The sequence below is a fragment of the Candoia aspera genome, chromosome 1 (genome assembly GCF_035149785.1).
Source record: "Candoia aspera isolate rCanAsp1 chromosome 1, rCanAsp1.hap2, whole genome shotgun sequence".
Lineage (NCBI taxonomy): Eukaryota > Metazoa > Chordata > Lepidosauria > Squamata > Boidae > Candoia > Candoia aspera.
Window position 1 is genome coordinate 16,654,669 of NC_086153.1, and position 23,998 is coordinate 16,678,666.

General features: G+C 42.5%; 1 protein-coding gene across 1 annotated transcript in view; it reads right to left on the bottom strand.

The window, feature by feature from the left end:
• The window catches only part of SRRM3 (serine/arginine repetitive matrix 3), a 76,384-nt gene that overhangs the window by 37,123 nt on the left and 15,263 nt on the right, over positions 1 to 23,998 (bottom strand). Inside the window, exons 2-7 of the mRNA XM_063295713.1 lie at positions 19,943 to 20,044; positions 13,670 to 13,804; positions 9,954 to 10,034; positions 4,215 to 4,244; positions 2,624 to 2,692; positions 64 to 99 (exon numbers count right to left, since the gene is read on the bottom strand). Coding sequence (XP_063151783.1) covers positions 64 to 99; positions 2,624 to 2,692; positions 4,215 to 4,244; positions 9,954 to 10,034; positions 13,670 to 13,804; positions 19,943 to 20,044 — 453 coding nt within the window. The remainder of the gene's footprint in view (positions 1 to 63; positions 100 to 2,623; positions 2,693 to 4,214; positions 4,245 to 9,953; positions 10,035 to 13,669; positions 13,805 to 19,942; positions 20,045 to 23,998) is intronic.

Here is a 23,998-nt window from a genome sequence, read left to right on the forward strand (position 1 = left end):
CGCGAAGCATGAAAGTGAGATGTGGGGACCGAAGGGGGAGAAAGCTCTACCGTCCGCCCTCACCTGTGCCTCCTCTTCTTATGAGATCCAGATGCAGACCTGGCGGGCAACCAACCAGAGGGAAACAAAAGGGAGGGAAAGGGAGAGGGATAACATTGTTTGAAACAGGCAGAGGATCAACAGCACAGCCAAATATCAACTGGAATGTTTAACAGCTCTTTTCTCTACATTCCATCACACGGCAGGATGACAAAAATGGAACCCCAGAGAGAGACAGGGCAGGTGGGGCAATACTGACTCTGAACAACTGAGATTTCTAGATGAAGCTTTAGCCTGCACTCAGAAGCACGCACCATTTAATTGTGTCATATACCTATTGCAGGGTGTGTGTGTGTGTGTGTGTGTAAGAGGGAGGGAGGGAGGGAGGAAGGAAGGAAGGAAGGAAGGAAGGAAATTGCACACACCATCTCATGTCAAGTGGCTTGTTTTTCATTGGCAAAAATCTAATAAATTGGAGTTCAATCAGTGGCAAAGATCTCAACAGATCTTATGAAAGTACACACAGATCTCGCAAGCTTTGGCTATCTTAACATTTTATGCTTTCTTTTTTTCCCCCCTTATACAGTATTGTGAAATAACTGTAATTTTTTTTTAAAAATAGGGTGGTCATTTGTCTACCCTCCCTTTCCATAATTGTCTACTGCCTTTCCATAATTTAGTACTTTCTGGGTAAGCTAATGCATTTCTGGCCATCTGGCTGGGTATCCTAGAGATACTGCCCAAACTGTTAGGAGGATACTAAATTGGGGGAGGTTGGACACTAGTAGCTTTTCTGAATCTTTGGCCTCATGGGCTCCTTTGGCCCTTTAGCTGTCAGGAGGCTGGATCAGCACCTTTTTCCTTAATGGATGTGCTCCAGCATTAAGTTACAGCTGCTCTGCAAACCAGAGATACATACATTATCTCTTCTAATAAGTCCTCAAAGTATACACTATTTTCCTACACAACATTGTATAAAAGTTCCTGTGTGCACTTTGGTGTGTGTACATGTGTGTGAGTGTATGTGTATGTATATATGTGCGCGTGCGCGTATGTGTGTGTATGTATATACAGGTAGTCCACACTTAACTGCAATTTGGACCGGAATTTAGCGATGCAGTCATTAAGCGAATCTGGACCCGATTTTCCGACCATTTTTGTGGCAGTCGTTAAGCGAATCACATGGTCGTTAAATGAACCATGTGGTCATTGAGTGGTTCCCTATTGATTTTGCTTATCAGAAGCTGGCTGGGAAGTTCGAAAATGGCATTCACATGACTGCAGGACACTTGACAGTGTAAATGCGTGACAGTTGCCAAGTGCCTGAATCACAATCACGTGACTGTGGGGATGCTGCAATGGTCATAAATGCACAGAACGATTTTTTTCAGCACCGTTGTAACTCTGGATGGTTGCCAAACGAATGGTTGTTAAGCAACAACTATCTGTATATATACACACACATACAAACTACAGAGCAGTTCTCCAGATCCCATCCCACTTCAGCGTGACCAAGAAACTAAATCCAAAGTCTGAATTTGAGAAAGGGAATGTTTTGACAATCTCTACCTAAACCCTAACTTTATGAAGGCCATAAAAGCATTAAAAAAGCATAAAAGCATAAAAATGTAAAAACATGCTACCATAATTCTGGTGGGGGTGAATTTGGTTTTTTTGCTACAGTCTGTGGTAGCCAAAGATCAGAAGGAGCCTTTTTATTTTCAGATTAACACATTTTAATAAAAAGGCATACACTTTTGTGAGTTGCAGCTCAGTGCGTAAGATGCTCAGAGTGACTAAAATGCTGTAGGATTTAAAGTGGGATAGTGGGGGAAGGAGGAGAAGAGAGGGTGGTTATACAGATGCAGGTTTCAGGTTAGACGGTCAGATTACCAACACATTAACAACTGCCATGTGTTACACGGTAAATTCATCTGGCTTTTTAAAAGTTAAGAAAGAAGACAAAAACGCTCTTTGTAAGATTTATAAAGGACACACAATTCTATCTGCATCCAAGCCTGGCAAAGTTCTTTGAAACCAAGATCAACATTTGCTAATTTGGCTAAATTGGAAATCTGTTCTCAAAAGCAGACAATTTAAATGTGACAGACTTCCTTTGGCTGGTTAATCCCTAATGAAGATGGCTTTGGAGTTACTGGATGCACTGGTCCATCTAGCCCAGGGTTTCTCAATATCAGCAGCTTTCATATGTGTGAAGTTCAACTTCCAGAATTCCCCAGCCAGCTGAGGAATTCTGGGAGTTGAAGTCCACACATCTTAAAATTGCTGAGATTAGAAACTCTAGGCCAGTGTTTCTCAACCTTGGGAACTTTAAGATGCGTGGACTTCAACTCCCAGAATTCCCCAGCCAGCCATGGCTGGCTGGGGATTTCTGGGAGTTGAAGTCCACGCATCTTAAAGCTCCCAAGGTTGAGAAACTCTTCTCTAGGTTAGCCCAATGCTTTCTTTCCCACCCTCAATCTTGTGTAGAGAAAGAGCTGTACCTGCTGGCTACGTTCTTTTCAACTGGAGATATGTGAGAACGCGCTCAGCCACTGAACTAAGAGATAGCAAAACAGATTACCTGTCTCTCCGGTGCTTTTTCCCACTTTTTTTCTTCTTCTCCTTCCGAACTGGGGAAGAGCTATCTCCGCTGTAAGTAATAACAAGCAACAGATGTTAGTTAGTAAAAGGTAGGAAGGAAGAAGCCCAGGCAGGGACTGATTAAGATGTATGTATCCCCAAATGTACTGAGGGGGCGGAAAAGCTGTGTTTTTGGAACAGTAGAGAATGCTGAGGCAGCCGCGCTGTCTTTCTCGGCCTGTTTCCCACATACGTCTTGCCCCCGTTGCAACAATGTTGGCTTTTTGTTAGTTCTGAGTTTGAAGGACAAGAAGCGTGTTCTATAAAGCGCTTCCTTTCTTTTAAGAATATATATTGGCATTATAACTGCTAGAATGCCCAGTCATCGTGGGAGCTGAGGTCCCCACACAACTGAAAGGGGCTGGAAGAAGGTCACCAACTCGGAGAAGATTCATGATTACACACACAATCACAAAACCTCATAGATGTACTCCTATATAATCCCATGCAAGGGAGTTTCTTAGAAAATCTCAGCTGGGGCTCTGTGATCTGAACTACAGAAATCTGGATCAGAGGAATCAGGGTTGGTGGGGTGTCAAAAAAGGCAAGATGGCAGGAGTGTCACAATGCACACCCAACCTCTTTTGTAGATACAGATGTGTATGCAAAAGGGACATGGGACATTGCCATGCGCCTTCTGCCATTTTGCCTTTTTAGCCACGTACATGCCACTGCTCCTCTGGACATCTACTAGGTCAGCGTTTCTCAACCTTGGGAACTTCAAGCTGTGTGGACTTCAACTCCCAGAATTCGGTTGAGAAACACTGTACTAGGTACAAGCAAAGAAGTATAGGAAACTATAACTCCTTGCTGACCTCTAGTGGTGATCTGAAATTGTGCAACGCAGATCCAGTAACTATTCCCACTTCCATGGTACTGTATATCAAATTTCCTTACAAAAGTCCTGACTTTTAGGATACCTCCACCATCCTAGCATGTAATTATGAGTGTATCTGTATTGTCAGCTAGATAACACCTCTGGATACTAAATGCTTTCACAGCTAAATTAATGACCGGAGAATTCCACCCTTCAAAGGATTGGGGTGGGGGAGAACAGACGTGTGCAGGAGGGGGTTTGCTTCAGAGCCTCCAGTCTTAGTCCTATCCTTCCTTTCCTGGTGGAGCCCTAATCTGTAAGGGAAATTCATGTATAAGAGCTCTCTTGCAACCATCTCATGATAGGTCATGCATTTCTGGGAAATGCTCTCCCCATTCATCTACTCCTCTGGAAGTGTTTTGCTTTTGCAAAAGATAAATTGCTTCACAAAAGTCGAGAAGGAGAGTATAATCATATGTAGGTATGTTATCCACAAGGACAAGAAAATTAATGGGTACAAATTAAAGGATACCAGATTAACCAATAAAAGAATTCCTAGTTAGTTTAAAACCTCTGAAAGAGCCAGGAGCACATGCATGGGAATAAAGAATTGTGGGCAGGTTTTTCCCCTCCAGGTTTCAGGTTGCTGGAAAAAAAAACACACACAATATCAATTCTGTTGCCCCCTGTCCTCCCCCCAAAACCCGAGACTCACCTACGCTCCGATCCAGGTTTCCTTTTTTTGCTGAGGTTGCAAAACAGAAATAGACAAAGCAGAGGTTAAGGAAAGTCTCTTCATAAAGAGAGTTTGGGAAAGGGACCAGCTTCTAAAATTGGGTTTGGCGTAAGATGAGAATTTCTCCTTCTTTCACCATCCTGCAGGTTCTATTTATTAACTTTCTGCAAGTTCTGTCATCCTGCATAAGCTCCAAATAAACCCATCAGTATCCAAGTATCTCAGGCTTCCTGAACAAATTATTAGCTCACAGTGAGGTGAAAATAGGCTTCAGAAGCTGTGGGTCCTGTCTGAAGGAAATCTTCAGATACAGAAGGATTTTGCAGCATTGCTAGGTGACAAAGCATAAGACATTGAAATGCAGAGTAGCCAATCATATCTTAGCCTAATTTTTGTGTGAACCCAACCAATGATTCCATTTTTGATCCAGCATGTTGTGTAAATGCTGGAAATTGGGCTAAAATCATGTGATTAAGTTATTAATGGGAAAGCATGACATATAAACACAGTCAATCTAGAAGACTTTAGTTAGTTAATTATTTAGTATCCTAGGCTTTTCTCCAAGAAGCTCAGGGAATTTCCCATATTCCCCTCCGAACAATGAACTGAAGGCTTCCTTGCCCACTTTGTGATTGGACAGCATTTGGAATCAGGATACATGTCAGATCTGATACTCTTGCCCACATATTGAGCCTGATCCCCCAGGCTGAGCTGCCCATCACTCCTGTGAAGCGATAGGATCTGAACCGCCTCCCCAGGGAGCAAACCCAGGCTGCTGGCCATCTTGAGTGCTCCCAGTGCCAGTGTTGTAATCTATTCACTAGGAGGCAGCACTTGGAGGAGAATCAAGGTCTCCAACTGCGGGGGGTTCTTCCCAAGACAGAGACATACAGGAGGAAAAGAAATCTGGCATTTCTTGAGGAGCTGGGTTTTTGGCCTTCTTACTATAGGTAGTCCTCAACTCACGACCATTTGTTTAGTGACTGTTTGAAGTTATGACTGTTTGAAGTTATGACATGCACCTTTTCGTAATAAGGACCATTTCTTTACTGCCAGATTCTTCCATTATTTACTGAAGTCAGATCTCCTTCTACAGCTCTGTATTATTTATTTTAGGGTGCCTGAGGCAATGTGCCAAAACTAAGACAGATGTTCTTCTTTGGGTTGAAGACATGCTAGAAGACCACAGATGTTTTATGCTTGGACACCCCTTCTCTAAAAAGAGCTTTATAATTTTAAATTGCGCACTTAGATGGCATCTTAGCATTCCAGAATCTACGTTTACAGGTACATGTGCCAGAAATGAGTTACATCCATTGCCTCCTGCTCTGAAAATTAATTTCCTCAGCAACCTTCTGCAACTTGAGCAATCCAGAATGTATTTGACAACAGCACCCATCACCAGTGCCAACTGGCCATCCTAGCCAAGGTTATAAATGTAGTAATACAAAGATTTCTGGAGGAAGTCTGTTCTAGCAGTTGTCTAAACCTGCTGTACTGGATCTGGATCTTGAGGAACACATTTTGAGCAGGGTGTCCCTAAAAATCAAAACTCTAATAGTAAAACACAGGGATGGAGACAGGAACCTGAAAATAAGATCTGATCCCACATTTGAAAAGGGATATTTTAATTCCTTTGGATGTATGCTGTTTTCCCTGAATGGTATTTAATGCTGTTCTCTTTATGACTGATTTCTTGGCTTTCTTTTCTTTTGTTTTCAAACTGTGCTTATTAATGTGTTGCACATCATCCAGAGCTGGCTCGGCAATTGAGGCAGCTTATAAATTGATTCAAAAAATTAAAAAACAACTGTTTCTACTAAATAGGAATGGTATGAGGATAGGGCTGGGGGAACAAACTGCTTCCACCTGAATGAAATTCTTTGTAGATATTCTGATCTTTCCTTCACACTTTGCCTGCCTGTGTGGGCCATTGCTGTGCATTGCAGCACTCAGAACTCAAGGCACTAATGGAAGGTCTGGTGCCATCTAGTGCTGGGAGGGAGATATAAACAAGATGGATGCTGCCCTGCCAAAAAGTAAGGGACGCGTGACACTTAGAGGAGGCTTCCCCTGGAGTCCACCGGGATTCACCAGGGCAGACCTATATTTCATCCAGTCGAAGGCCAGTCAGCGGCCACTTTTATTTTTTTCCCTGCCCATGATTCAGGGTCATTTCTTTTTAAACAAAAGTTATTTGTGGATGCACTTAATATTGCTTTAGCACACTTAGCAGAAGACTCTGCATTTATCAGATCATTCATTAGGAGGTGATAGTTTGAAGGAACATCACGCAGCAGGTGCTGTAAGTGCTGAGAAGGGATATAAAAACGGCCTAGGAATTTAGGAACCTGTGGGGAGTTAAATTTTGCAAATCTTCCTGAAAACTGCCTTCATCTGCATTTCACTAATTAATGTGCAGATTGGAACATGGTTATCTGCCACATTTTACATTTCCCAACCACTGGAGGGGGAGGAGGAGGAAGAGGAGAGGAAGAAGAAGAAGAAGATTAAGCTGTTAAAATGGTTAAAAGAGTTGTTCAAATGTGGGAGGAAAAAAATGACAAACACATCACTGTTATAAGTGCTCAAGGTCTTTTTAAAATCCCTGGAGAGACCTGAAGGCAGGATTTTAATTGAAATCTGCTGTTCCTACCCACCCACCTATTTCTCCACTTTTTCCTCACTTCGTGCTGGGTCAATATAATTTTTTTCTCCATTGTTTTTTGTCCTTTGAAGCCAGTGGCCCAAGATAATGGCATGTGTGCAGAAACCCCACTAACTCTTGGTATTACATTCTAGCTTTCCTGCCTGGAATGAAAAGTGTCCATCGATTCAATCATTTCAAATTCTGAAACACTGTATTTGTGGACTGAGCCTCCATGTGAGGACTGAGGCCAGTGGGAGTAGGGGCGAAAAGTCAAGATGGTAGATGTGCAATCAAATCCGTCTTGATTTTTTTGACACCCTCTCCCCCCGTGATATCCTGCTTGAAGCAATTGCCTAAAGGCCTTGCCAATCCCTACAATATATCTTAGCCCACCTGTGGGGCAGCCATTCTGCCTTTGCTGAAAGAAACTTTCCAGGGTCCTCTTGCTTTGAGTGAACATTTACTGGGCCAACCAAAATGGCCTCTTGCAGAATAGCTGGCTGCAGGTCACTCTCAGGTTGGAAATATTACTGACACAGCAGGGCAGCCATTCATATTAAAATAGATCTGTGACCCGGAAGCAGGCTGGTCTTCACACTGAGTGGGAGAAACTGGAGATGTCAGCCGTGGTTGTAGTATCCTTAGCATCTCATTTTGATCCCTTTCAGACTAATGTATGGGGCCTCAGCCTTAACTGCATCATGAAGATCCGGGACAGCCCCACTGCTGCCTGAAAATGTCCAAGAACTGGGGAATTTCTTCCTGATGGCTAGCAAAACTGAAAAAGCCTGCAAAATGAAGTGGGGCAAATTGCATTTCTCTCTCACACTTGCGACATGATCTGATGGAGCCTATGAGATGCTTCCTGCATCTGGCACCCTCTTGGGGTATTGGAACTGCCACTCCCTGAATTCCCAGCTAGCAAACCCAACACATCTGGAAGTCAACAGCTGGAGGAAGGATGCTTTCAGAAACAAGGGTGATAGGCTGCCCTGTTCTGCAGGTAATCTCTGGCACTCCATGCACAACTGCTCCTGTTGCCACACCTTCCTTCTTCAATGGTCGTGAATCATATCTAGTGCAAAGGACATCACGCTCAAATGTACAGGGAGCCTCCTAGAGGCCCAGCCCATTCTCACAAGGCAACAAGGCCAGGTACAGGTAGTCCTTGCTTAACAACCATTCATTTAGGGATGGTTCGGACTTACAACAGTGCTGAAAAAAACAACTTATGACCGGTCCTCACACTTATTACCATCACAGCATCCCCCGGTCACATGATGACGATTTGGGCACTTGGCAACAGGTTTGCATTTATGACCATCGCAGCGTCCCATGGTCACGTGATCGCCATTTTCAACCTTCCTGGCTGGCTTCTGGCAAGCAAAATCAATGGGGAACCGTATGATTCGCTTAATGACCATGTGGTTCACTCAACGCCTATGGCAATTTGCTTAACAACTGCTGCAAAAAAGTTTGTAAAATTGAGTTGGATTCACTTAATGACCGCTTTGCTTAGCAACCAAAATCCAGATCTCAATTATGGTCGTTAAGCGAGGACTACCTGTAATCCTTTGGCAGCACCTTCACAGAAGTCCAACCATTCTCAGATGCTGCTGATGCAAGATTTTTTGCTGTCTGAAGCAAGGGTGGGATGGCATCCTCCCTCCCCATTCCATGTGCAGAAGGCCATTTGACTGGTAAGTGAACCCTAATGAATTTGTATAAAATGAAATCTAGATTTACTGTATATCCTGCTTATCCGGCAGAAACTGAAGGCTCTGGCAACTGAGTAGCATTTTTGCCCAAAACTGAGGGCAGCAAGCTAGTTTAGGAGATAAAGGCTCTGTTCCCATGAGGTAGGACAACTTGGGAAGTGAGAGATCATCTAGACAGCTCATTCCTGTGATCCCCTAGCATTTCTGCCTCAGGCGATTGCTTCCCTTTGCTTCTGTATAGCCATAGAAATTGCTTGAGGATGGGCACCTCAGGTAGGTTGGGAAGCCTACAAGAAAACTTTTCCAAAGCAATTTAGGGAGCCCTTCACAACCTTCAGCCACCTGATGGTCCTCCTGCTCCAAAATATGTATTTTTTTAATTGGAAAAACTTTATTTGGTATAGGCAGGGGGCATTCCTTCCAGTTTAGATACAGTTTTCAAGGTGGAGTTTTCTCAAGGAATGGAGTAGAGTAGGGAAGGATTAAAAGTCTTATTCCACTCGATCTTCTCGCAGCATCCAGCCTTCTCCAAAGTGCTTCCTTTGTAGGTGTGTTGTTAATATTAATGCTACCAGATCTGGGCTGCAGAAAACCAGGTGACCCCTAGATGGTAGCAAACAGATATAGGACACTCTAAACCTTTACTGCCATCTGGTGATTATCCTGATTTATGCGGCCCAGATCTGGTAGCTCTGTTAGTATGCGTGATGAAGATAAAGGGGCCATTTGATGTCATATCTGGCTTGCCCACAAGATGGCGACCACGGAGGTCTATTTAAACACTTTGTGTTCTCTAGTTGAAGTACTGTAAGGTGAAGAATGGAATCAGCACATCAGCCAATATTTCCAGCTAACTAGGGACCCTTATTGTCCCCTGGTCAGGCAATACAGCCTCCCTAACTCATGCTCTTAAGATGCTTTAGACCAGCGTTTCTCAGCCTTGGCAGCTATGACTTCCCTAATGTCCAGATCATTGGGAAATTGTAGCCCAGTGCATCTGGAGAGTACCAGCTCAGAGAAGGCTATCAAATCCTTGATTCATCTAGCCTGTTATAGTCTATTCTGATTGGCAGCAGTATAAGGCTATTTTTGATGCAAAAATGCAAACAAGCACTAGATGGCAGTATAGCGATACAGAAAACTTTCCTTCCTGTTATCTAGGGGTCATTCTGATTATTGCAGCCTAGATCTGGAAGCCCTAGATATACGTCTAGCTAGGGATGCCAGGAATCCCACTTAGAATTTTCTGCATAAATGCACAAATGAAGCAGCTGGATTGGATAGCCCCCAGATTCAAGTCATATACCTGAATATTCCCCTTAAGACATCAGTTCCATTGGAGAGACTCACCGGTTTCGTCGATGACCTGATTTTTTTTTCTTTTTCTTCTTTGGTGGTGGAGAGGTGGAGCTACTGGACTGTCTCTTCAGCCTAAGGAAGAAGAAGGGAACAGTAGAAGACATTCAGCCATTTCTTTAACAATTCCTCACAGGGCCAATCTGCTAAACAGCAGAAGAGAAGATATGTCTGAACCTGGACTGCACCACTTTACAGTGTAAGTCAGTGTTTCTCAACCTTGGCAGGTTTAAGATGTGAGAACTTCAGCTCCCAGAATTCTAATAGCTGTCTGGGGAATTCTGGGAGTTGAAGTCCACACATCTTAAACCAGCTGAGTTGAGAAACATTGGTGTAAGTGGTAGCACTCATGACTAAATACTTATCTATACCAACCACCAATTAATTTTCTGGCATGCCACATTGGTTTTATTTTCATTTGCAAGTCTATTACCTTATGTGATCCCTCTGCCATACTACTATCTGACTGATACAAGCTTGGAACAGATGAAGTAGTTCACCTGCTTAAGTTTTCTTAACCAAATCATGTCGGTGAACCTCCCTGTGCCACCAGTCTTTAAATTCCTAAGGGGGTTGGCACCCAAATATCATTCTATGTTCACTGAAGGCATTTCTGAAACTGTTTCCTAAGTTAACCAGCGGGCCTCTAGCATACTTGCAGATAACAATCCAGAAAGAACTGCTCTAATTCTGCATCTCCAAAAAAGAATAAGAGAAACATATTTCTCAAACTGTGCCCTCTGCCCCCACCCAAAGCTCTAGAACACAGTATTTCTAAATAAGAGTGAATGTTTCAAGCCAGAGGGGATGCTTGCACACTTGAAGACCCTCAGTTGATGGTTTTAGGCTACCTCTGCGAAACCTCACAGGGTTCCTCAGCAATTGTTCCGCTGCCTTCATGTAAGGAATAGTCTCTCTAAAGAGGTACTGTACGTATTTTTGTTAATATTGGATTTTTATCATAGTTTCAAGCTTCCTGGTATACAAAAAATCAATTATTTCTACTTCTTGTTTGCTGTTCCAGAACATGCATCAGAAGGGAAGCAACAGAGAAGTATTTTAAATAAAAATGCCTATATATGAATGTATCTGTGGGTGTCGGTGGCAGCAGCATTTTTATAGGACTCTTAGCAAGCTCTCTGGCTGATGCAGACAGAAATTAAAACCATAAAATAGAAAAATGGAAAACAAAGGTAAGATTAAAAGCAAATTAAAAGAGCCGTGAAACTAAACCAGCAGCAGTAGAGCCTTAGGTATCTGCAGCACTAAATAAATAAAAGTGAGTCCCTTTACAGGGAGTGCAGATATGACGACTTCATTTATTTCACAAAAAGGGTCTCGTGAGCCTGAATTGCGTATTTCTTCGTGTCACTGTGAGGGATAAATCAGAGAATGACCTGAATTAAATGGAAAGTTATAAGCCTTAGAATTGTCATGGCCTTTTCCATATGGAATTAACTGCCGGCTAAAAGTATTGGTTTTTAAAATTGCTGAACGTGGAATCCTAGAATTATACATTGGATTCACACAACACACTAAGTCCTAAAGGGGAGGGGAGAACAAAACACAAGGACAATGTTCACACAGCATAATGTTATGCCCCTTTAAAATTCCATCTTATGGCTTTATGCAATGGCCTGTTTTGTACAACATGCTACAACAATGGCTGAGTTTCCACAATATCTTGAACCACAAAATGCTCAGCTTCACTTTAGCGTAGTCTAATGCAATGTTTTTCAACCTCAGCAACTTTAAGATGTGTGGATTTCAATGTGTGGATTTCAATTCCCAGAATTCCCCAGCCAGCCATTCCCCATGCTGGCTGGGGAATTCTGGGAGTTGAAGTCCACACATCTTGAAGTTGCCAAGTTTGAGAAGCACTGGTCTAGTTGGTATCCACTTGCTATACTGATTATGTAAGGGTCCTTTTCATCATTGCAGACTGATGAATTTTAGAGAATTCTCCAGGAATATCTGTAGGGTGTGGTGAAAAAAAGTCAAGATGGCCAAGATGATGGTACCATTGAAATTCTGCCTGGTTTTTATGTACATCACACCACTGTGGTCACCATGAAGTTTTTGACCACACCCTGCATGCTGGCTGGGGTATTCTGGGAGTTGAAGTCCACCATTTAAAATGGCTAAGGTTGAGAAACAATGAACTGGACCGTGACATGAGGTTATATTTTTGGTTACATTTCTCCAATGTATTCTGTGTCATTAGAAGCCTGCCCCTATAGCACAGCAGAGGTGTATGAATATCAGCACATTGACTGCATTCGTACAACATGTGGGCCTGACCTGACCTGGTTAAAAAACTAGTGGCCACATTTGCATGAATCTTCATTCACTAATTTTGTGCCTTAACATATTGTGCAAACCCAGCCTGTTTAGTTCACTTGTGCTCAATGTAGTGTAATCAAATTATTCATCTAGTGTGGAACAGCCTGTACAGTGTGTATTAATGTGGCCTTTGGGGGATTAATCAGCTCATTGCAGTCTAGTCCCCAAGTGCTGGCAACTTTGTCAAAAGTCTGATGATAAAAAAGATTAAGAAATGTTTGATTTTGGCCAGGGAGGAAGACGTCCTTCCCCAGATTAAAACAGGTGGTGGTATTTTACCAGAGAGATGCATCAAGAAGGCACATCTGGGTATTCTGCGCAAGAACCAGACAGTCCAGAGAAAGGGTAAAATATGATTGAGAACATAGAGGGCTTTATCTTGCTAGATGGGGCATCCATTGTGGGGGATAAAAAGTCAAGTTGGCCGCTGTAACCGCACAAAGACCCACCCCTTTGTACATGTGTGTGAATGTACATATAAAAGGGGTGGGACTCTAGCTGTGACTGCCACCTTGATTTTTTTGACACCCCCCTCCCCATGGACACTCCCACTGCTACAGCTGCCATCTTATCTTTTAACTGTTTTTTCTCCAGGCCAAACATATCCAACTCCTTCAACTTTTCATCACAAAAAATAAATAACTAGCAGATCTGGTCATGTGGAGTTGCACAGAAGTCTGGCCCTGAATGAGGACAAGGAGATAAACAGCAAGAAACTTTATCACTCCCACGGTTTCCAAAATCCCAACAAGCTTTGTCTCCCAAAGTCAAACTTTCCAACTGACAGCTGAAATATAAGCCTTTGTGTTAGCTAGAATTGTGATGTCACTGGTGGATGTGTGGGCTTATCCTAAGAAAAGTAGAAGATCTGAGACTTTGTACTAGTATTTACTACAGTATGGTTTCCTGTGTTTGTCAGGAAGCTAGTATTTTATTCCAAAATTTCACTGGGAAAAAAAAAAACTATTCCTAGGTAGAGGAAAATTGGCTCAGCTGCTCAATCTATTTTCTTGACTTGCTCATTTTAACATCTAAATAACCAGTTGTTTGTAGCACAGGAATTGTCTTTTATCTGTTTGGTTGTTATTTATTTATTTATTTATTTATTTAATTTATTAATCACATTTACACGGCCGCCCATCTCACAAAAAGCGACTCTTGTTCTTGTTGTTGTTTGGCAGATGAAAATCCACAGTTGCCATCTGAAGCAAACCAACAATAAAGCTCTTCTCTGTAAGATTAAGCTTCATGTACCAAAAGGGCTCTGAATAAACTTCACAGAACGCTAAGGTCTTGCGAGAAAATCAGTGCGCCCAACTGACAAAAGAGCTGCCCATGGTGCCACTACTGATATCCTTGAAACTCACCTGTATTCCTGGTGACTGCTGTCGTATTGATAACAGTCAGTTGCACAGTCACACTGCAATGGGCAACCTTCTTCGTACTCTGCGTATTGTATGGCGTATTCTTCTCCGTCCACCATATGATGATTTTCTATCACTCTGTCCAAGAAAAAAGGAGGAAAGCAGTCCTCTGCTTCAGAGCTTACAATATATCAAGTATTACAGGGAAAGCCTGATTCCAAATATGATTTTATGCATGCTTGCATCAAGGTTCTTTGTGCATTTTACTGTGTGTGTACATCTGTGTGATAGATACCTACACATATACACATACAATACATCCTTTTTTGTTGGCAGATGCTGGGAAAGCCTTTAGCCCAGGAGAGGTCAAAAAAGTCACACACCAAGCATTTCTATAAAAATAATTTATTTACAGAAAGCAAAACAAAAAACATATTTAAAGGACTTAGCTCCCTTTGGAGCAAGCCTTGCTTGCCTACATTGCCGGCAGAGAGAAAAGAGGAAGTAAGAACAAGTCCGGGCAGGTTTCCTCCCCTCAAGCTATTTTGCATGAAGCACATGAGAGGAGACAATCTAATACAACCCCTTCACCTGGCCAAAATGATTTAATACAATAGCAGTCTTAATTGTTAGTAGGAAAACCAACATTTTTGACTCCTAGTGACCACACAGATAGAATTTCTCCATGATGATCTATGACAATCTATCCTACTTATCTCTAAGTGGGAAGCAGGAAAGGAATGTAAGAGTGGGAAAGTTCTCATTTAGCTAACCTTTTAGATTTACATGCATAACAAGGAAAACTCTAAAGCAGAAAGCTTTACTTCGTTAGTGGAAAAGTAATTTAGCCTAGACATTTTTGACATATATCAGTCAAGTCTGTTGATTTTACTTTGTATTATGGATTTATTGGCACTTCTTGGGTATTTCAGAATGTGCTTGCTTCGTTAAGTTGCTGTAATGAATGTTGCTTGAAACTGAACCTAACTTTGCTTTGCTATATTAATAAAAAAAGAGAGAAAAATCACGAAGTGTGACTTGGGTGCTGTATATTGGATCAAGTCCCACAAACTACCAAAGCTCTTGTGACTTCTATAACCATTATTCATAATCCAGATGATGATTTAAATCTGAGAATCTGGCCTTCATTTCCCATGGATTAGGTAGCATGGGAAGAGGAATCCCTTTTATTTTATTTATTTATTAAATTTTAAGCCATGTTTATTTAGTCAATAAGAACAAATCCCTTAGTGAGAGCTATCTATCTTTACAATTCAAAAAGCATTGAATCAGAGTGTAAGCAATGCCCCCACACGAACAAAAATCCAGCATGGACAAATCAAGAGAAAATCACTATAATAACATTTGGAAATGTCACTCCCTCTGCCTTTGTCTCGCTTTTTCAGAAAAAGCATATAATTACAATACTGTGGCTGACAAATGCTTTTTGGAGGTGGAACTTCCCAACTTTCCCTTGGAAAGAACTCAGAAGGGGAAAATTGCAGGAAGGGCAGTAGAGCCCAGCAGATACCGCCTGGGAGACATTAATCTCTGCTGCTCAAGAAGCTTAACCTGATTATAAGACAAGTGAATAATTGGCTGTTTTAAAGGAAATGAACCCCAGGATGTTTGGGAGAGAGATATTAGCGGGCTGCAGAAATAGAAAAGGGAGCATAGCTTTTGGATGGGTAAAAGCCTATTCATAGTCTTCTCCATGGATAAAAGAGAAAGTATCCTTTGAGTCCAGTTTGTCCCTTGGTAGTTCATGGACATATCTACATAGTCTTCTGGTTAACAGTACAGCCTTCTTTTTCTACAGTTATCGGAGAGCAAAATAGAGGGGCAATTGTTATGAACAGTGCTCATGAGCTTCAGTTCATGATTGTCTTATATACAGAGGACTGAAAAGGGGGTGCTTCCTCCATGCCTGCAGTGTTTTTGCAACAATTTGTGGGCAGGAGAACAGTGAAACACAATACAAATGTTCTTCTATTGAGAGAAAAGGTGAATTTCATTGCTCTCACTTGGATTTGGCTTTGAGATACTGCCATATATCCATACCTGGTAGGCTGCAAGCTACAGCATCATAAAGCAGGCTGTACATCCTTCACTTGTTCTATCACAAGATCAACCAAAAGAAGAATATTGTGTTGGATCAGGCCAAAGGCCTAACTAATCCAGCACTCCATTCCAGTAGGGTTCTAGCAGATGCTAAGAGAAAAACCACAGGGAAGATATAATTCCAGTAGCATTTTCTTCTTCAGCAACAAGTATGGAGATGCAGAGTATCAGGATCCTATGTAGTTCTCATATTTGATTCTCAGGCAGTAGCATTTATTTATTTATTTTCTACTTATATGACTGCCCATCTCATCATGATGACTCTTGACAGCTAACAACTGTTAAAAACCAATATAACAAACACTACAACAATGAATACAATTGGCAGCCAAGATAAAACCACAAACACCCATCAACATAACCATCTTGTGGGCACTGCCACATGTTCTAACCTCCATGCCCGGTGACATAGCCATGTGTTCAAGGCCTTATGAAAGGCCAACAGGGTCAGGGCTAATCTAATCTTTGGGGGGATGATGTTCCAAAGACCAGGTGCCACAACAGAAAAGGCTCATAAGGAGCACCCATAACTGCCTATGCCTCTGCATTTTGAACCAGCAGCAGCTTCTGGATCCTCTTCAAGGGCAGATCCACATAAAGTTCATTGCAGTAGTTCATTTAGTAGTTGTCTAAGACATGACTGAGTGTGAGTAGAGATTCGTGGTCCAGGAATGGGCACAACTGGTGCACAACACAAGCTGTGCAAAATCCCTCCTAGCCACAACTGCCACTTGTTCCTCAAACAGCAGCCATGAGTCCAGGAGGACCCTCAAATTGCACACCAGTTCTTTTTGGAGTAGTGCCATCCCATCCAGAACAAGAGATGGAAACTCTCCAGAATCGGGGAGCCCTAATATCCAGAGCCACTAAGCCTCACTAGGTTTGAGGTGAAGCCTGTTTTTTTCCTATCCAGACCCCCGCAGTCTCCAGACACCAAGACAGAACCCCCACGGTATCATTTGGGTGGCCAGGGGTGGAGATTTAAAGTTGGGTATCATCAGCATACTGATGATACCTCACCCCTTGTTGCCAGATGACCTCACCTAGAGCTTCATGGAGATGTTAAACAAGAGTGGAGAGACTGCTGAGGCCTTTGGGACCCTGTAGATCATAGGCCACAGGCAAGACCCCTCCTCCCATCAACACTGAGTGGAACTGGCCCTGGAGGAAGGAAGAGAACCAGCACAACAGTGCCACCCACTCCCAATCCCCAAAGCTGATCCAGAGAGTACCATGATCAATGGTATTGAAAGCTGCCAAGAGCTCAAGAACAGAAAAGATGGGTGGCCACCTCCATCCCGCTTCTGCTGGAGGTCACCTACAAGCAAAATCAATGCTTTTCAGTCCTGTGCCCAGCCCTTGGTGCGAGGACAAGCGTATCCCTAATTTTCATCTATAAAATACAATGGAGAATATGATGTCATGCAGAACATAGGAGGTGGCATGATTTGCATTAAAACATATGATGGTATTATATATATAAAATAGAAGAGATGGGGCAGGCAGGAAGTAGAGGGAATTTTGAAGCACTTTAGTTTTCAGTCCCCAAATGATCTCCTTTAGCTGCTTTTCCTCTGTAGGAGAGCCTTTTGGATTTGGTTGAAATGAAACTTTTAGGGGTGTCAGTGGAGCTTGAGAAGCAAAGGCAATCTGCTCTTGATAACACATTATCTGGGTTTGTCAGAGCTGCTCCTTCACCGCAATCTTCGAATATGTTATGCAGGTGCTGCCAGCAGATCCTTAGCTAACCTAGTTAAGCATATTATGTAAACATAGCTAGCCAGTCCCTACTTGAAAACAGGGGAAGTACATTATGCCTGCAGATCATGATTATATTTACGGTTTATTTCAGTTCAGGCTGGATCATGCAGATCAAGATCATGATTATAAGCAAAGCAGATGGAGGTTGCTAAAAAAAGAAACTGATCTAATCTTGGAAGCTAAGGCTTTGGACTCCTTTTGCATCTTTTGACTCCACTCTATACGTGTTGCCTGCGTTTCTCCTTCCCTTTCTCAGTGCCATGGCTAATTTATCTCTGTTGCCCCAAATGGCCGGCCCTAATGAAGCCTTCATATTAATCAGTGACTCGGTGACTCCATTCCTGTCCTGAAAATCCTGCTGATTTCTCTTTTGGCCTCCCTGATGGCTGCCCTGGCTGATGGGCTGTAAAGTCATGTATAGTTCACTTGCTGGCCAGTGAGTAGTAATCACCGTTAGTTCAGGAGAAGCAACAAGCCTTAATGATGAAGAGGGCTGTGCAGGGGAGCAGGGAAACAGAACCACCATCTTTCTCATCCATTAGGAAAGCACCCAGGAATTCCAGAGATGCAGACGATGGTGCTGTTCAAATCAAGTTGCTTCCTCCTTTTCCTAAGTCGGTGGCTTCTTGATGGCAGGCAGGAAACAGACTGGTTAAGCAGCCAATGACAGCAGGGATGGTCTGTCATTTGACAGAAGAAGCCTTCTTTGGTTGGGATGGTGGAAGTCCCCACCTTTAGACTGAATTAGCCCTTGGCAAAATCTATCCACAGTGTTGGAAGGGTCCTTTGGACATATCCAAAGGGCTTGCTGAACAGAGAGAAATTTCTTTGCAGGCTTGCCCAGCCAAAAACCTTTTCTAGTGATCGTGATGAATAGTGAACTCAATGAACTACCAGATGAATGCTCACTCAAGTACATACACCTGAACGCACAGGTCCGTGGAGATGCAGCATACGTGGGTGGACTGAAACAATGATGTACCAAAGACCAGGAGAAGATCAAAATAGGACTGCTGGGTAAAAGAGCCAGCCAGGACATGAATTTCCATGATCAAGAACTGCCCAAGAACAGCTAGGCCCCTCTCTTAATAGTCTTCTAGTCTGTAATAATATTCCGTGACAAGACTGATGAAAACCAGCTGGTCACAGTCAACACTTTTAGGTTATAAAACAGGAGACAAAAAGGAGCTGTGCGTGTCTATCTCTGTGTGTGCTTGTGTGAGAAGTATAAAAACCTCTCTGATCCATAGCTTGCTATTTTATTTGCTGCTTTTTGCCTGCTTACTTTTCTTGCTATCTCTTCAACTCTGGACAATCTTTCTTGAATCAAGGAGCTACAAGATGACTTTCTGTAACTATCTGATGACTAATTTAGATTACATTCCTGCTTATATTAGTTGGGAAAACTGTGTTGATCAGAAATGAGTACCTCCAATTAGTTGTGCTGGATGTGAGCAATGTACTAAAGGGACACCTGTATTCAAGCTGTGATTCAATAAACCTATGCAATAGTTGTACGGAGAAACATTTACTTCATGGGGTGATTGTACCAACTGGGGATAAAGTTCATAAGAGGGAGGGAAAAGGTTGCCATGATTTCCTCCTCTAAGACACACCTCCCCAGAATTAAGATTATTGTGGAGGAAAGTCCAGGCACCCATCTGAACTGGACCAAACCATCAAAGGGGCTACATTTAGTGGGAAGAAAAACCTGTCTCCTAATAAGTGCATGAGGAGAGGAGAGGATCTTCCCACCATCCTTCCCTGCCTGCATTGTGGTTTCATGGACAACAGATGAAATTTCTTTAGTCCAGCACTCTGCAATATGGTTCCTTCTCAATGGCCTTATTGGATAATTGCCATAATTAGCAACATACTAATTATCTGATATTTCAGGCTCACTGCTCCTGCTTTTTTGTGCCATTGATAGCAGTTTTTTCTTTAATCTGCTCAATCATGTCCGATTCTTGGAGATTGCCTGGACAAGTCCCTGCAGTTTCCTTGGCAAGGTTTTTCAGAAGCGGTTTGCCATTGCCAATGTCTTAAATCAATTGGCTAGAACAATGTCCAGGCTAATTGTGAGCCCCAGAATCCTTCCTGTGACTCTGTTTATATCAGAGCAATATTGAGTGATGAAATTTTAGTGGGCTGCCCATGGGGTTTGCTATTTTTTCCAGTGGGGAGAATTTTTTTTCCCAGCTAGTAGGAAAAAAAGAATGCTGGATAGAAAGCTCAGCTCATCCTTCTTGCTGGCATGCTAAGTTTCCACATGCAAGGATTTGGGGGCAATTAGACTCTTCTGAGTCTGCTCCACAGAGCTGGAGAAAGAGAAGCCAAAGTGATGTGACTGCATTGTTCAGCATTCTGCTTGCATAGCTGCCTCTCCATACTCACATATGCCGTCCATGTTGATCTTCGCGGGTGAGGACACCCTCCTTTTCCATCAGCATCTGCCGGAAGGTGCCAACTTTCTGCCGGATATCCTCTTCGGAATACCTGTCATTCCAGAGGGAGGGAGGGAAGGAGACAGGAAGCACATCAGCAATGTTCACCATTTGTCCTCCTACAGATATCCATCTTTCCTTTACTAACGGAACCCCCTGCAAATCAAAAGATCAAAAAGCAAAGCCAAACTTAAGGCAACCACACCCCACAACAGACAACTGGGGCCAAAGGATCATTGCAATAAAACCACTTTCATTTGCTTCCAAAGCATCCACAAAGTGGCCTGTCGGCATTTTAGGGGGAAGGATATTCTGCTGAGTGGTGGCTACCTCAAAGAAGAATTGGGGAACACTTGTAACTAATTCTTAAAGTACCTTTTTTGTAAGAGGAAAAAGTCCTTGGTCTCCTCCATTTAAAGGATGAAACATTCAGTGAATCCTGAGCTGAGTGGCCCAGCCTGGACTAAAGCAGGTTCCTATGTGCCAAAATCAGACCTCTTCTGTGATGCAGCAACAGGTGAAATGATTTTGCTATGGACCTCTAAGTCCTGGAATTCCAGGTTTGCCCATTTCAGATAGACTATTCCTGCTTAGAAATTCTTATACAGCTATCACTTCTAGGCCACAGCTCTTATGCAAGAGTCCCAAGGGCTCAAGGGAAGTAAATCCAAGGCAAGGACAAAAATCAAATGGTCCATCTGATAGGTTTAAAGTTATTCAAAATATAATTCTGGGCATATCTATTCAGGACCAAGTCCTATTGTATAAAGTGTTTATATTGTATGTTAACATACTAATGAAGTTCCATACAGGTAGTCCTCCACTTAATGACCATTCCTTTAGCAATGGTTTAGACTTACAACGGTGCTGAAAAAACCAACCTATGGCTGGTCCTCGCACTTAAACTGTCACAGCATCCCCGCAGTCACCTGATCACAATTCAGGCACTTTGCAACCAGTTTGCATTTACAACTGTTGCAGCATCCCATGGTCATGTGATCGCCATTTTTGACCCTCCCAGCCAGCTTCTGGCAAGCAAAATCAATGGGTAACCTCACGATTCACTTAACAACCATGTGGTTTGCTTAACAACCATGAGATTCACTTAATGACCATGGTGATTCGCTTAACAACTGCTGCAAAAAAGTTGTAAAATTGGGTCGGATTCACTTAAGGACCACATCACTTAGCGACTGAAATTCCAGTCCCAACTGTGTTCATTAAGTGAGGACTACCTGTATACTGCTCCCTTAATTTATTAATGGTGTTTAATTCAAAAGGGAACTGTAGCATATCCCTTCTTAGAAGGGATATGGGGCATCAAAAAAGTAAAGATGGCAGCCTCAACCATCTTGGCTTTTTTGACACCACCCTTTCCCCACAGACACCCCTGCTTAGGAACTAAGCATCTGGGACTACTGGTTTGCTTTGACATCTCCTTCCATCTCCCCATATTAATTCAGTAACACAATACTTTCCTATGCGTGCTTGCTGAAGCTAAAGCACCAACAAGCAACTGCCCTAATGGCCCCATTCTGCTTGGTCAGCTGGAGCATCCCGTCCTTAATGCTGTAAGATGCTGAGCACACCATCTGCCTTTGGTCTCCATAGCAGAGCCCCTGGGATTCAGTTGTGCCCATAGAAAGTCCAGGAATTAGGATATCAATAATTCTTATTCATCTAACTTCAAAGAATATGAAGCAACACATTTGGGAGTTCCACAGTGACTCAGCAACGTGGAACAGACCTCACAGACATACAAGGTACAGGGAGGAAATTAGGAAGGCATAGATACTAAAAGGACTGGAATGCGCTTTCACACAAATTGGAAAGTGGGCAATATTTCAAATTACAGCTTTGCCTTTGCAATGGTCTTTGCCCAGAGAGACTGTTGTGTTACAAAAACAGCTCAGATCAAATAACTTATTGCTATTGGGGCAGGGGTGTCACCTATATTCACAACAACCAGTTTGGATATACTCCACCCCCAATCTTTTTAGCATTGATTGCTGCCACCCAATATACTTGCTGGCCACCGCTCAGATCTTCCCAGCGACTTCCCACCAGCCTGTCTCCTCACTCCCACATCCTCCCCACCTTTCTGCTGCCCCCCCCCATCTTCAACGATATATTTTACAGCAATTGTAAAAATTGAATGCCTTATTCAATTTAGCACAGAATGACAAAAGATGAGATGTAACTTAGAGAAACAATTAACAACAGAACTAGCTCCATAATGCCTCTATACTGAACGATATTCCAGTGAACGGAATCAGCTATAAATCAGAAATTCCCCCATTCAAAACTTCACCTACTTTCCCCTATTTTCTGATGCTAGTTTTGATACCTGGCAAATCACTGACTGTCTTCACACTTTACCCTCAGCCTTAATGTGCTTTGTTCAGTTTTAGCTTAGTGTGATGTGTGAAGCCAGTCACTATGCCTTATTCAACAAATCCCATTTAAATTAAACCAGGACTTAAAACAATGCATGAAGCCAGCCACTGACCTGATTTCTGTGTGCATCTATGCTTCAGAATGTCTATGGAACAGTGTTCCTTAAACTTGGGGGTAATCACCCCCAAGGGGGTAATTTGGGCATATCCTAGGGGTAATGGAACAATTTGTAATTGCTGGTTTGTGAGTTGGGGATCCTGTCTGGGACTGGTGCTTCTAAGATGCTTGTGTAAAATAACAGAGTCTGGAGTTTTTGTCCGGTTAATGACATTATTCGAGATGGGGAAAAGGGGTAATTGGGTCAAACAGTTTAAGAACCACTGCCCTAGAAGTTAAATCCCCAAATATGGAATGGTTTACTTCTCTATCCCCTGTCTCTATAACATAGGTGTTGTGTGTGTTTCTACTGCCTTGTTGAATTTTTATTATTGATGTATTTGGGGGGTTGTTTTCATTGTGGCTAGCCACCCACAGTCATTTAGCAAGTGGGCAGCCATAGACATTGCATAAATAAAAATCAACAAATATCCTGCATGAACAATTCAAGGTATGGCATAAACACCAAATGTCATGCAGGCCAAAGGGTCTTTCCCCACAACTGAATTAAAGAGCTTTCTACTCTTGAGTTGGCAGAAGGCAATCCCAGCATTAAATCTGCTGTTCCCCTTCCCAGTCCCCATCTGGTTTCTATTGTTCTTTTTCCTCATCATGGCAAATCACCTGACTTCTCTCCAAGGTCAAGGCTAACAACAGTTAACAGGTTTTATATTGCACACTGTGAGGCTGTTGTTGGACATGGCTGGAATAAGTGGGAAAATGCTACTTTCATACCACCATAGCTCACAACCGTTTAAGGTTACCTCACTCATGGGCTGAGGACAAGATGAAGGCCATATCAAAGGGGAAAATAAGAACTACTGCAGAATTATTTGGGTTTGTAAATAATTAACTGTAAGATGTTTTTGCTCTGCTATTGTATTGAGATAAAGAGACAACCCTCTGTTTAGCCAAAACAGGCTCCTATTGCAGGAGAAATGAAAGCAGATGGAAGACAATATCCCCACATCACGTTTAACCAGGTCTGATGAAGATGTAGCAGCTGCTTATGTATATTCCACTGCTTACTTTGGTTAGTGTAAACCTTAGTTAAGTTTGTTGTGACTTAGCATGTTGTGTGAAGCCAACTCAGATTATTATTTAATTGTATGATGTAGGGTATGAACCCAGAAAATAGCTTAATTCTTAATTCAGAAACCAAGTTAATTATGTTATGTGAATCCATCCAGTGTATAATTTTATGAATCTTTGGAGTCTGTCATCCTGGAATAGAACACATGTGGGCAATCTTTTAATGGCTGGGCACTGCACTTAATATTTGCTGTTGTGTGTGTGTGGGGGGGTGAAGACCATAGTAGGGTGAATGATGAAGCAAATGTAAGCCATGGTTAACCCAAGTTTGCAGAGGAAAGGACAGATTCAGATGTTTTGAGAGTGTAGTTCCTGCCTATGGCACTTCGCATCCTTTCTGAATTGTAGTAATTTCCTAGAT